This window comes from Mesoplodon mirus, assembly GCF_964341445.2.
Source record: "Mesoplodon mirus genome assembly, chromosome: 15".
Classification (NCBI taxonomy): domain Eukaryota; kingdom Metazoa; phylum Chordata; class Mammalia; order Artiodactyla; family Ziphiidae; genus Mesoplodon; species Mesoplodon mirus.
In genome coordinates this window covers 43,221,514-43,235,111 of record NC_138991.1, presented here as the reverse complement: position 1 = coordinate 43,235,111, position 13,598 = coordinate 43,221,514, and the positions used below count along the sequence as shown (strand labels likewise).

The 13,598-nt window shown below is 56.1% G+C and overlaps 1 protein-coding gene across 2 annotated transcripts; it reads right to left on the bottom strand.

Moving 5' to 3' along the window:
- Window positions 1–1,083: 1,083 nt before the first annotated feature.
- On the bottom strand, window positions 1,084–9,892 carry ZNF629 (zinc finger protein 629). 2 transcript variants are annotated; one of them, XM_082644393.1, is made up of 3 exons: window positions 9,706–9,892; window positions 7,122–7,229; window positions 1,084–6,968 (listed from the first exon to the last, which is right to left on the bottom strand). In XM_082644393.1, the coding sequence occupies exons 2-3, from the start codon at window positions 7,192–7,194 to the stop codon at window positions 4,435–4,437; spliced, it is 2,607 nt and encodes an 868-aa protein (XP_082500519.1). In that variant the 5' UTR covers window positions 7,195–7,229; window positions 9,706–9,892; the 3' UTR covers window positions 1,084–4,434. The 2 variants fall into 2 exon arrangements, with proteins under 2 accessions (XP_082500519.1, XP_082500520.1); XM_082644394.1 differs by lacking the exon at window positions 7,122–7,229.
- Window positions 9,893–13,598: the final 3,706 nt, after the last annotated feature.

Sequence of the window (13,598 nt, the reverse complement as noted above, 5' to 3'; positions counted from 1 at the left end):
GCTGAGGTACCTCAGTGTCCCCAGGGAATATAGAATAGCCTTCATTACTCGCTTCTACATGAAACACAATTCCCTCCTCTTTCCCCCTTCTCCACCGCTCCCCCACCACCACCGCTGCTTTCCAGATGGAAAAGGGGAAGGAGAGACAATTGAGTCTGCCTTGGGAGTCTGGGTCAGAGAAGCACAGGGAAGGTGGGGAGACAGCTTCCTGGCTGGGGCAGGGGCCCCCGGCAGACTGGGGCAGAGGCAGGCAACGGGTTAGAGCAAGTATTGACCTCCAGCAGCTGCTCAGGGGCCATGGCCAGGTCTAGGTTCAGGAGATAGCACTGAGGCAAGCCTGCAAGGCGGATTCAGCAGAGCAACCCCTGCCTGGCCCAGACAGTGTGGAGCCCAGGCCAGGCCCAGGCAGGCCCAGCGGTGGGGGAGGAGAGGCTTGGTTGGGTGCAGAGCTTGCTCCTGGCCATTCTGGTTTCCCTCAGCACCTTGCATCTTAGGCAAATGGCTGCCTCCTGTTAGCCTCAGCCTCTCCACACGTTGGGGGCTCACGGGCTACATCCTGAGAGTGAGATGACAAGCCAGGTCACCACCCACCTCTCCTCGGGGTCTAGGAGGCTCTGGTCCAGAGGAAGGGCTGGGCCAGGTCCAGGACCCAGGCGAACCAGGGGAGGTGGCTGCCGGCTTCTGGAACTAGAATCTTAGGCACTTTGCCTTGTGGCCATCTGGGGAGGGTGCAGGTGTTGGGGCCCAAGAGGCCTCCCTGGGGCAGCACGGCTGGACCCGAGCCAGCCGGTGCCAGAGTCACCAGGCTGCCACTCAGAAGTCAGCATGTCGTGCTGCTTGGCTCTGCCACCTTCTCCACACATTTCTGCCCGTCTCCCAAGGGGGCAGATTTTAAAACTCTGTAAACCCTCAGGCTCCCACCAGCAAGCTCTGGATGGGGATTTTAGGCCTCTGGGAAGAGGGCTGCAAGGGCGGCCTGGGGCTGGGCTGAGCTTTTGAGGTTACACACGGAAGCTGCCCTGGGAGAGGACGGGCTCTCTCAGCTTGCTCTAGGCTTGAAAGAGAAGACAGAAAACACCTGGGAAATCTTACTCCCTTTATTCTCTTCAACTAATCAACATGACCACCAGTGACACAACACTGTTATTGACACACAACACTCAAAAGTGGGGCCTCTCTTCACTCCAGGGGGACAAGTCAGGTGAGTGGGGCTTCCCTCACGGGGGCAAAGGAGTCGGGGCTGCTCACCTGAGGGGCGGGTGCCATGGAACCCACCTCTTGGTTGTGATGGTTTCGAGTTGCCCCACCATTCAGGATTCATGCCCATGCTCCCTTCTGACCTCCATATCCATAGCAGTTTCAAGTTTCAGCCCAAGCTCAGATCAGTTTCTATTCTCCCCTCTGCTTTCACCAATGACGCTGTGACCCTGTGCCGCACTCCTCCACGAGGACACTTCTTAAGAGTCAGGCTTGCGTGGAGTTGAACGAGAGGGTTTGGCTACACTCTGCCTTCCAGACCCAGTTCGGGTGGGAAAGTGCCACGACCCCTGGGCCTTGGCCTGAGCTGGTCAGAGGGACTCTGGACACTGCCACCTCCCCCAGCCTGTTCCCTGTTTAGTTCCTCCCAAGATGTAGCTTGCTCTGGGAGGAAAGTACCCAGCTAAAAGAGTTTGGGGAGGTGGGCAACAGAGACCAGGTCACGCCCCAAAGGTCTCTGACTCCGCCCCCTTTCTTGCTATGAAACCCCAGACCCCAACTAATCGTGTCCACATCATCCATTCAGTACCGGAGCCAAGACCTCTGGCCCTCACCCTACAACATGCGAGCATCCTACTACGTATGCTACACCCTAGTCCTCAATTGGCCTTCAGTCAGCCTTTGACCACACTGACCATCTTCCCCTGGACTGACCCTGGAGCCCCAAGGGCTCTCCAGGACCCTTCTGGAGACAGATTCCTCAGACCTGTTTCTGAGAGGATCTGCTTCTAGCTTTACAAGGGGTTTGTCTCTACAACTGAAGTTTCTTTCTGCTGCCATCTTACAGGGAAAAAAACCTGCTTGGAGAATCGTCTCCTCTTCCTCAGTCTCAGAGGGACACCCCCTTGGTCCATGCTGTCAGTAGAGGCAGGCAGCCTTCTCCCCTCTTGGTGGTGCTCTCTGACCTGGCACTTGGGTGGGGCGGGGCTTTATGCAGATGTTAACAAGGGTCTCCCCGTAGTCATCCAAGGCCTGCCTTTTCCTTCTCCCCAGCAGGCCTTGCTTCTTCCTCCTACAGCGTTCTAGACTTCAATCTTTGAATTTGAGGGTCATCCCTTTGGGAACAGGATAGACGAAGGGTGAAGGACTTTCACCTTTTGAACTTTTAGGTAGTGGAATCAGAGGTCTCTTCCACAGGTTTGTAGGAAGCTGGGTCACCCTCTCCAGGGATGTGACTCCTCACCTGGCATCTCAGTCCTCTTACTTCAGGACCACAGTGCGTTACTGGGGCCAGCGTGGGGTCAGTGGGCACTTCCTTTGAACCCAGCACTGGACGGAGTCCTCTCCTTCTTTAAGGGTCTCTAGAGTTAGGGGATGGGGTTCTTGTTACGGATGTTTCAAGAGTTCTCTCTCTCCAACCATTTTAGAAGAAAACAGTCTGTTTCCCCGGACACACACTCCCAGTCATGTGAGCGGGTTTGGCTGGGTTAATGAAAGTATGTCACTGTGTGTGGTGTGTGAGGACTGGAGACAAGCCTGGCCAGGGAGTGTGTTTCTCATCCTTCCGTCTCCCTCTGAAGGTTTCTGGCTAAGGAGGAGAGGAGCCAAGTGGGTGGAATCTGTCCCTTTGCAAACCCCCAGTCGGGCTGGGTTGTTAACAACCTCAGAGGGCTCCAGGTACCAGGGTGAGGTGGTCAGGTGGTCAGGTCTCCATATACTCTTCAGGGACCCACGGTCCAGTCTGTGGGGTGTTTGGACACCCATCACAGTGTGCAGGCTGGCTTGTCCTGCCAGCAGCCTTGCTAACAGCTCAGATGAAAGAGTGAGGTTTAAAATCAGGTTGCTGGCTAATCAAAGCTCTCTATTCTGTCAACTTGCTGTCCCTCGTTGCCACAGAGAGCCCACACATAGCTCTCTTGACTTGGAGAAGTCTGGGGAGGATTTAACCACACACAGGCCTTGAGTCTCTGAAGGGCTTTATTCTTTGGAGGTCGACTAGCAGCGGTTCTCCCTCTCCGACTGAGGACAGAATTTGAGGAAATGGGCTGCCACTGCAGCAGGACTGGTGGCAGTTAGATTTCAGGAGAAGCCTCCTGACAGTGAGACCTGAGAACGTGGCAGGAGGGACCCTCCATCCCTGGAGGCCTCTGAGAGTAGACGTCCCCAGCTGGGCTGGGGAGAGGGGAGTCCTGCCTGCTTTGGGGGTGGGGGGAACCCTGATGGCCTGAGCTGGGATCTGCTTGTACTTGCAGTTTAACAAGCTCCTGGAGACAGGGAAGACTGGGCAGCCTGGAGTTTGTTGGGTTCCATCGGAACAGTTTCTCCACCTTGGTCTGCTTTCCTCAAAGCACTCTTAACAAACCCCCTACTCTTCCTAATTTTTGTGGTCTCCTTATACTTAAAGCTTTTATGCACCCCAAACTTCAGCCTTTAAAAAGGCTGGGTATTTTTTTCCTTCCCCATTTTTGGGTTCTTTCTGATCAGGAATTCCACGGGCCTCTTCCTTTCACACACCACAATCATCTAAGACTGCCCTCGTACCCCAAGGAACCCCCAGTGTCCTGAGCTACACCTTCTTTTCCTAGTTCCTGGGTCATTTCTCCTCTGTGGATCTGAGGGCTCCTCATCACTTATTTTTCTCCTGTTTTCTTCCTTTTCTGGTTCCACCCCATTCCCGTGCTCCTTCCCAGACGAGCAGTTTCCTCAGTGTAATTGTCCGCGGCTCTGGGAGAGAGGTTCCCTCCCATACTCCAAGGGGAGAGAATGCTGTGGAGCAAGTTCATGGGAGGTTCTTCTACACCTTCTAAGGGTCACTCCTCCCAAGTCAACGCCATTGTCATATTCCCTGCACTTCCCTGACCCTATAGTTTCACAAGGATTTCAATACAGTTTTATAGGGTTGTCTAGAGACATATTGGGACCTCTTCCTACAATTAATAGGGCTTTTATCCACTATGGTTTATAGGGTTTTTCTGCTACAGACTTAAAGGGCTTTTTTTTCCTACGTATTTATAGGGTTTCTAACCCAACAGTTTTTCTCTACTGCCTTGTAAGTGGTTCCCACCAACAATTTTAAAGGGTTTCTCATCACCGATGTAAAAGCACTATCTTTACCCACCATTCTTTATCCTCTGCCTCTCTACAATCTGATAGAGTTTTCCTCCTTTCCCCACATAATTTTTGGGGAGATCCAGTGTTCCTCTCAGGAGAGAGAGGCCCCTGGTCTCCAGACCCATTTCACAGGGTGACCCCTGGGTGGCAGCTCCTATGGAGGAGGAGGGCTGCGACTTCTGTGAAGCCGTCTCCACACTCGGGGCACAAATAGGGCTTTTCTTCCAAAAGGGTTTTGGGGCTTCCCCCTTCCCCGTGGCTGCTGCTCTCTGTGGGGATGGGGGCTTCCTCCTCACTTTCCTGGCTTGTGGACAGGGTGGCTGGCTCTGGGAGGGGGTCCTCAGGTTTGGGGGACTTTTCTTGGGTATGGGTCTCCTGGTGCCGGATGAGGGCTAGGCGATCGAGGAAGGAGGCCCCACAATCTGAGCAGCTGTAGGGTCTGGCCCCCAGCGGGCTCCTGAGGTGCTCCAGGAGGACCGAAGAGCTCTTCCCCAGCTCCGGACTCTTCTGGGGTTTCCCGCCGGCGTGGACTTTCTGGTGCAGCAGCAGCTCAGAGCTGAGGCCAAAGCTTTTTTTGCATTCGGGGCATTTAAAGGGCTTTCCACTTAGGAAGGGACTGGGCCCTGCCCCTTCCCCTAGGCCAATTCTGTAATCAGGAAAGAGAAAGGGCTTTTCGTTGCCGTGGGTGAGCTGATGTTGGAGGAGCACAGCGCGATCCAAAAAGCTTTCTCCACAGTGGGAACAGATGTAGGACTTGGAGGACAGCAGACCCAGCCTTTGGCTGAAGCTCTCCTGCCCATCAGGCATTTTAAAGGGCTGTCCTGGGGGGTCAGCTCTGCCCTCCGCCGCACCTGGATAGGAATTTCCTCCAAAAGGGAGCCTGGGGGGTCGAAACTGAGGCGGCTTGGGGGCGGGGTGTGCAGGGAGGCCATCTGAATTTTTGTAGGGGTTTTCTCCAATATGGATCCTCTGATGCTGCATGAAAATGCCCTCGTCATTGAACCCCTTTCCGCAGACGAGACACTTGTGTGGTTTGGCTCCAGGGGGTGGGGTCAGCAGGGCAGGGTCCCCGAGCCCCAGGAGGCTGTCGCCCTGAGCTCTTCGGGCGGGGGTCTTGCCCCTTTCATGGATCACTCGATGCTGCTCCAGCTCGTGCGCCTCCAAGAAGGCCTTCCCGCAGTCGGAGCACACGAAGAGGTTCTCATCCATGTGGGTGCGCACGTGCGTAATGAGGTTCGAGCTCTGGCTGAAGCTCTTGCCGCACTCGGGGCACTTGTAGGGCTTCTCGCCCGTGTGCGTGCGCCGGTGCTGGATGAGGTGGGAGCTGCGGATGAAGCTCTTGCCGCAATCGGAGCACTTGTAGGGCTTCTCGCCGGTGTGGATGCGCTGGTGGCGGATGAGGGTGGAGCTCATGATGAAGCTCTTGCCGCAGTCGGCACAGATGTAGGGCCGCTCGCCGCGGTGGATGCGCTGGTGGTTGATGAGGTTGGAGCTGACGCTGAAGCTCTTGCCGCACTCGGGGCACTTGTAGGGCCGCTCGCCCGTGTGCGTGCGCTGGTGCCGCAGCAGCGTGGCGCTCAGCGTGAAGGTCTTGCCGCACACCGGGCACTTGAACGGGTCCTCGCGCAGGTGAGTCCGCTGGTGCTTGATGAGGGTGGAGCTGTGGCCGAAGCTCTTGCCGCACTCCAGGCACTCGTAGGGCTTCTCTCCGGTGTGCGTGCGCTGGTGCTGGGTCAGCTCCGAGCTCTGGATGAAGCTCTTGCCGCACTCGGTGCAGCGGTATGGCTTCTCGCCGGCGTGGATCTTCTGGTGCTTGAGGAGGTTGTGGTTCTGGCCAAAGCGCTTGCCGCACTCGGGGCACTTGTAGGGCTTCTCGCCCGTGTGGGTGGCCTGGTGCTGGATGAGGTCCGAGCTGCGGTAGAAAGCCCGCCGGCACTCGCCGCACTTGTACGGCTTCTCGCCCGTGTGAGAGCGCTGGTGCTTGATGAGGTTGGTGCTCTGGGTGAAGGCCTTCTCGCATTCGGTGCACTTGTAGGGCTTCTCGCCCGTGTGCGTGCGCTGGTGCTGCACCAGGTTCGAGCTCCAGCTGAAGCACTTGCCGCAGTCGGGGCACTTGTAGGGCTTCTCGCCCGTGTGCGTGCGCTGGTGCTGCACCAGGTGTGAGCTCTGCGTGAAGCTCTTGCCGCACTCGGAGCAGGTGTTGGGCCGCTCGCCTGTGTGGATGCGCTGGTGCCGCAGCAGCTTGGACCACTGGCTGAAGCTCTTGCCGCACTCGTTGCAGATGTAGGGCTTCTCGGCCCCGGAAGGGCGGCCTTGCACCAGCTCCCGCAGGCTGGGCTCGTTGGCCGGGACCACCGGGGGGCTGTTCCAGGTGGTCAGAGTCCCCCACTGCCAACTGGCCTCACAGGCCTTGGTCCAGTCAGACGGGGTCGGGACTACCTCGGGGGTTGGGGGGTCCAGAGGGGTCTGGTGGCCTGAGGGGTTGGAGTGACCCAGCGGGGCTGGGGGGTCCTGGGGGACTGAGGGATCCTGGGAGGGTGTCTCCAGGGGCATCTCGGGTGGGTCCTTGAATTCTGGACTCTGAGTTGGATCTCCCAAGATGACCTCCTCCCCAGAACTTTCCTGCTGAGGGCTCTCCTCTTCGTTCCCACTGCCGGCACCTACAGAGAGAAAGGGAGTCTCCAGCCCCCATTTCCTTTCAGAACACGGCCGAGCATCACTTCCCTCCCCTGGGTTTCCCCCAGAGTCTGAGCCCCTCCCTGAACTGGGGCTACTGTCTTGTCAGGACCGCAGTCCCTTCTTGTGTCCCTCACCTCGATGAGCATCGTCGGGGCTCAGCTCAGGACCCTGCAGATGAGGGCCCCACAGCGCTGCCTCGGGCTCCATCCCAGAACTCAGGACTGCCCAGTGCTCCAGGGACCCTGGGGAGGGGAGGGGAGAGAGCACACCATGGGAGCTGACCTCCCGCCTTCCTTTACTCCCCCAGCCCCACTCCCCCACCTGCCCACCCCCCAGCCCCTATTTCTCCTGATCTGAACTGCAGTCTCCTACCTCCCCATTTTTCTGGGCATCAGTTCTCACCGCGCCCAACCCCCCCCCCCGCCCCCGCAGGCCAGATTCCTGCTCCAGATCTTAAGATCACAACGAAGCAAATAGGTGAATTTAAGAGTGTAATTAAAAGCTCATCAGTCATAACCCTTTGAACCCACACTGGGGGCTGGAGAGGTATTATCTGACACCCACAGGGGAAGCAGGCTCTCACCCTACCCCTCTGATGCCCAGAGGCTGGGAAACCTGTTATTTTGCTAATCAGAGGAAGTTCATTAAAGACTCTAATTTTCCTCCTTAAGGGGGTTGCTAATTGGGACCAATAAACTTTCCTTATGAGCCCCATAGACAACCAAGACTGCCTGGAACACTTAAAGAGTTAAAAAAAGAAAGTAACCACCCTGATTTCCCTGAGGGGACAGGGCCCTCCAAAAGACTGGGGCACTTTCCCATTATCCAAGCACAGAAAGAAGGTCGAAGCTCGGGCCAGAGGTAGGGAGAGGGGGCAGTTTAAAGCCATCGGGGGCTTCTGCAGGAACTACCTTGAGAGGGAATTGGAAAGGAAAAGAGAGGCGGGATGAGTGTGTGGAGACCACCTGGCAGCTGACAGCTAGCTGACACAGTGCCCGCTGTGCTGTCCTCATTGGCGCACCTGATCCTCCCCACAGTCCTCTGAGGAGACCCAGGAATCAGGTTGTCCATTTTCCAGATTAGGAAATCAATGCCCAGGGAGATTTCTCCAAAGTCGCAGGCTGGGAAGTGGCAGAACTAAGACCAGATATGCAAGGCTCTGTGTCTGGCTTGTCGCAGCCTCTAAGAGAGGGAAATGACCTTGAAAGTCATGTGAAACTCATGAACGTGGGCAGCTGGGGAAAGAAGCTCAGACAGAGCCTGCTGGCCATGGGAACGGGATGGAGAAATTCCTCGGATCAAGAGGTTTCCCTGGCTGTAAAAGGAGGGGTTGGATCCTGACAATCTGTAGCTGTGAACTAGAAACAGAGTACTCCCCACTGAAGCCTTCCACTACCACTCCCGTCCTGGTACCCCTTCCTCTAATCCATCTTCTCTTTCGTTACTGCTGTATCCCATCCCTAACACGTAATAGGTGCTCAATAAATTTTGAATGAATGAGATGCCCCTTGCTCCTAGAAAACCTGTTTGGTCCAATGCCTTTAAAAGGGATGGCAGCAGAGGAGCAGGAGTTCAGAGTAAAACATAGGCAGCTGTCACTCCAGAGGCAGTGATATGATTCCATGATGAGGGAACAGGGCCACAGGAGCTAAGTGCTAGGAGGAGAACTCCCCACAAAGTTTAGACCCGTAAGAGAGACCCTGGGGAGGGCCTGGGCTTTGAGTGGCCATGTGGGATGACCACTGTGTGTATGGGGGCGGTGGTGCAAGGACTTGTGAGAAGGCAGCAGGGTGGTGACCAAAGTGAAGCAGGAGCTAGCTGAAGCCTGCCAAACAGCAGTAGGAGAGATGTTAGGAAGTAAATGAATTTCTTCATCTCCGCAGCTCCTTAGGCTATGAGAATCCCCCACCCCCATCTGTAAGTGTCTTTGGGAAGGTGGAAGCAGGGACTTCTGCCAAGCTGGGGGCTGCCTGACTATGTTGAAGATGCCTGCTGTGTTTGCTGAGGACAGGTAAGAATTTATGTACCATAATCGTCTCTCGAGAAATTCAAACTCAGCGATCCAGGGTAGAAGGGAAGGGGTTAATGACAAGGCTGACATGGAGTATGAAAGTGGGGAGAACGAGGGAGGCAAGAAGTGCTTGGGCCTGCAGCGGCCTCGACCTCAGGCCAGCCCCACTGCGGAGGGAGGGAGGGAGGGAGGGAAGGAGAGGAGGAGGCTGCCTCACAGAGAGGTGTGGAGAGCGGCCCAGGGTGACCCTGACATGGAGGCAGCCGCGGGAATACAGCCACCCTGGCCCCGGCCCCCCGACGCCCACACCAGCCCGGACCCTGGACTTCTGCTCCAGCCGGTCCCCACGACCCTCCTTCCGGCTCCCAACCCCGAGCCTGGCATCCTCCCCTCCCCCGCCCGGGGCACCCAGGATTCCCGGCTCTCCCGCGGCGCCCCGGCCCCCGGCCCGGCCCGCCAGGCCGAATTCCCTCTTCCCAGAATGCTCACGCCCTCCCCTCCCCCACAGCCAGACCCTCGCGCTCTTCCCAGAATCCTCGGCCCTCACGGCCCCTTCCCGGCCCCCACCCCTAACCCGGGCGGCCCGGGGGCGGGGGAGGGGGCTCAGTCCCGCGCCCGGCCACTGCCTCTCGCGCCCCATTGTTCCCCGGCGGCCGTCCCGGGCCCTCCGGGCCAACCCCCCGGGAACCCAGGCGCCCCCAACTCACGGCTCTGGGGTCTGGGAAAGGCCGGAAGGCAGAATCCAGCCCCAGGGGACTTAACCCCTTGAATGCCCTGCCTCAGGGGGCGGGCTAGATGCCGAGGACTCTGGGGTCCTTCTCAAGGGGTGATCCCAGGCTGAGGACCCGGGGACCAGTTCAGGGTGACTGGGACGGAGCAGGAAGTGACCCCAGCTTCCCGGGCCCCTCTAGCCTGGAGTCAGAGCATCAGCTCTATGGGATTTAACCCTTTGCCTCCCACAGCCTGGGAGAAAAAGAGGACGGGAAACAGGGAGGTGGCTGAGACGACGCCCCTCTCTCCGTCTCCAGTGGAAGCCAGTTCTCTGGGGAACCCAGATACCAGTGAGGGGCTCCGGATTTCTGGCCACCCGCCATTTCACAGGGGCTCTGCCTGCCGCTCCCAGAAAGCCCTATCTCAGATTTGTTGGTTGCTGGTCTCCGGGGCCTGCCTTTGTTGGGACTCAGACCCAGGCATGGGACCTGGATGCCTGCATTGTGGGGTGGGAGCCAGGGCTGGCAGGACAGACCTGGAGACGGAACATCCTACAGACCAAAAATGGCTTAGGTGAAATAAGAAGTCACAGCAACAAGCATTTGGGCTGAGGGGACCAGCGCCGTCAGGAGAGATTTGTGGCAGCCTGTGTCCCTAGTCCCAGCCTCACTGGGAAGTGTGTGCTGGCCCCTCTTCCCCAGTTAGTTCCCCTCAGAGGAGGAAACTGAGGCCCCGTGGTGGCAGGAGGGAGGAGGGCAAGAACGTTTCCCAGTAGCTCCAGGGGCACCCAACTCAGAGCAAGAGAAAAACCCTGGTGGCCTCAAGTCCAGGTTATCTAGGCCCCCAATTTTTATAGCCTTTTTTTCTTTTCCTCCTCATCACGATCTATGATTATCCCCATTTTACAGGAGAGGAAACTAAGGTGTGAGAAGTGAGGGAATGTGCTTAAGACCATGCCATTATTTCAGTTTAACACATTGGTATATGGAAGCCTATCATTTCTGGGCACTGTGGGGAACGTAACGGCAGGGAGACCTCGGAGCTGAACAAAAATTGGGCTCTCTACCCTCAAGAACTCAAGAGGTTTGATTGTGTTCGTGTGTGTGTGTGTGTGTGTGATAAACACAAAGGAATTACAAATCACATTCACAAAGAGAATGTGAAAAGGGCTATCTGTCCAGAGATGTGAGGGAGTGAGGGGAGGAACAAACTGTCAGGAATTGCTAAGGGGACGCAACTCCTCTGGGCCTACATCTGCGGTTTAGAGAGTGTGACCAGCAGAAGAGGCCCTGCTGGCCCTGCCTCTGCTCCTTATCAGAGCTGTCTCCTTCCACCTTCCCTAGCAGGCATATCTCCATCTTATCCTTGGCTTCTGTCACCTTTGACACCTCAGTCTCGCCTCAGGGCCTTTGCTCCTCCTGGCCCCCCTTCCCCTGCTCTGTTTCTCGAAGCACGAAGCACTGAAGCACGTATCACCTCTGACACTGCCTTCCCCTCCCGCACACACACGGGGTTAAGATCAGCTCCATCAGGGCAGGGGCCTGGCCTCTTGTAATCACTGCTGTCTCCACTGCACCTAGAACAGTAACTGGCTGGTAGTAGGTGCTCAGTGCGTAGAATGAAGTCATCCTTCTGCCTCTTCCATCTGTTTCTGGATTAATCCCTAGGCTGGACAGATGGGGCAGAGTTGGGCAGAGCCTCCACTGCACAATCACATTCGTTCCCAGATATCCCCACTCTCCCCTTTGCTCTGAGGGACAGGTGAGAAGGAGGCCGACTTGGGATCAGAGAGGCTTGTGGGCAGATCCGGCCCTCAAGGCTCTCTTCTGCCCTCCCAGGGCTGCAAAAGCCTGACCTGGCCCTGGGGCAGTAAGTCGACAGCAAAGCTGTACCCTGGAGGCTCACAGAAGGGTTGAATTTGGCCTACAAGGTTTTGGGTTTTTTTTTAAACTGAATTAATTGCCACATTTAAAAATTGGTACATTTCATATAAAAATTCAAATTTTGGAAAATCCAAAGATGTGGCAACATCACCCAAATTTTCACATGGCAACAACTGGCTGGGCGGTAGCTTCCTTCTTTAGAGGGGCACTGGCTTTCCAGTTTGTCACAGTCCTTGTCACTCCTCTTGTATTCCCCAACCGTGAGGCTGAAAGGTGGAGCATCAACAGTGAAAACTGTTGATGCTCCAGCACCCACTTAACTGTAGCTATTGATTCTATACCCCTTGATCTGTGTCTACCAGGTTCAGAGTAATAAATAGGAGGATGATGTCTGCTGACGTAGTTCCTTTGATTATTCACTACGTGCTGGGCACTGTTCCAAGGGTTTACATGTAGTAACTCCATGAACCTTCAAAACAACTCATGAAACCAATATTATTATTATTTGAGGATAGAGTAAGTCACTGTACACAGCTTACTAGTGACAGAGATGGATTCAGACCCAGGCATGCTGACTTCAGAACCATCAGGGCTCAGGTTGGTTGCGTGTGTGTGTGTGTGTGTGTGTGTGTGTGTGTGTGTGTGTGTGTTTCTGGGACCATAGGGTAAGCCTCTCAGCCCCGCCATTCTCTCCCCATCTTGCTCCACAAGCTGGAGAGAGGAATAGGGAAGGGCAGGGCACTCTGGATGGGCCAAGCCATTTACCAGAAAGTTTCCTGTCCTGCTTCTAGGGAGGCAAAGGGCGCTCTGACTATAGATGATAGTGTGCTGTCCTGTTGCCTATAGTCAGCTGGCACAGTGGCCATGAAGGAGACCCTCCTGGCAGGGGAATTCCTGGAAGGATGAGGATTGGATTGACTCCCTGCCTTTCATGGACAACCCACCTCCATGTTCTTCTTGGTCACAGCTCACGAGCCTCCCACGTGGTCCCTTCATACAGGGCCTTGTGCCCCGAGGCCCAGGTTGCTTTGAGAACAGTGAGGTCCTGGAGGTAGATCCTGATCCAAACCCTACTCCATCCTCACTGCCAGTATGATCTTGGGCAACTCACTTTGCCTCTTGGAGATTTAATTTCCTCTTCTTTGGAAAGAGGATGAGCCTTGGTTTCCAAGGGACGGGAGGGTTAAATGAGATGATGCAAGAATTTGGAGCTGACCAACTCTAGCCACGTCTGCCTCAGTCTTCCTCATCAGAGGGCACAGCCCTCAGCCTGGTGGGCAGGAGAGCCAGGAGTCTGGAAAACTGGGTAATGTCCTGAGTAATCTGGGAGGACTTGGGGCCACGACTAGACACTCCAATCCCCTGCTGTGTGGATGGGGACGCTCTCAGGGCAGGATGCAAGGACTGGGAAGGTGAAGCTGGAGGAGGCCACTCACCTCACCACCCCAGGCACCTTGTCACCAGGACAGCTGTCTAACCACAGGCAGAAAGGCTGCCAGACACTGCCACCAGGAACGGATGCGGCACATCTTCCCCGGAGATGTGCATGCCCACAGGGAATATTGGGAGCTGCTATTCAGGAATGTGGTCCTCAAATGCGGGACAAGAGCTGGGTCTGGGGACCTGGGAGGTCCCTACCACCTCTGAGAATCTGAGATTCCAGACTCAGGAACTGCTCAAGAGCCAACGGTGGCTCCTAAGGCTTGTCACAACAAGTCCTTCCCTCCTGGTGCCTCCCGACCACCGTGTCCCCTAAGGCTCAGAACCAAGTCCTTCCTTTACATTCTCTTCCTCAGAAATCTCCTGTTGCATGTGGTCAGTTCCAAACCTTAGCTGTTAGCTGCCCAGCTCTGCCCCATCCTCAAAGCCTTAGCTCCTTCTCTCTGTTTGCCGAACAGACCCGTCCACTTCGCCCTCATCCCAGATTCACCGGCTCCTTTTCCCTACACGATACCAAGCCTGAGGGGTCCATCTTCTGTACCCCTTAGCCAGTAGGTCCTCAGGCC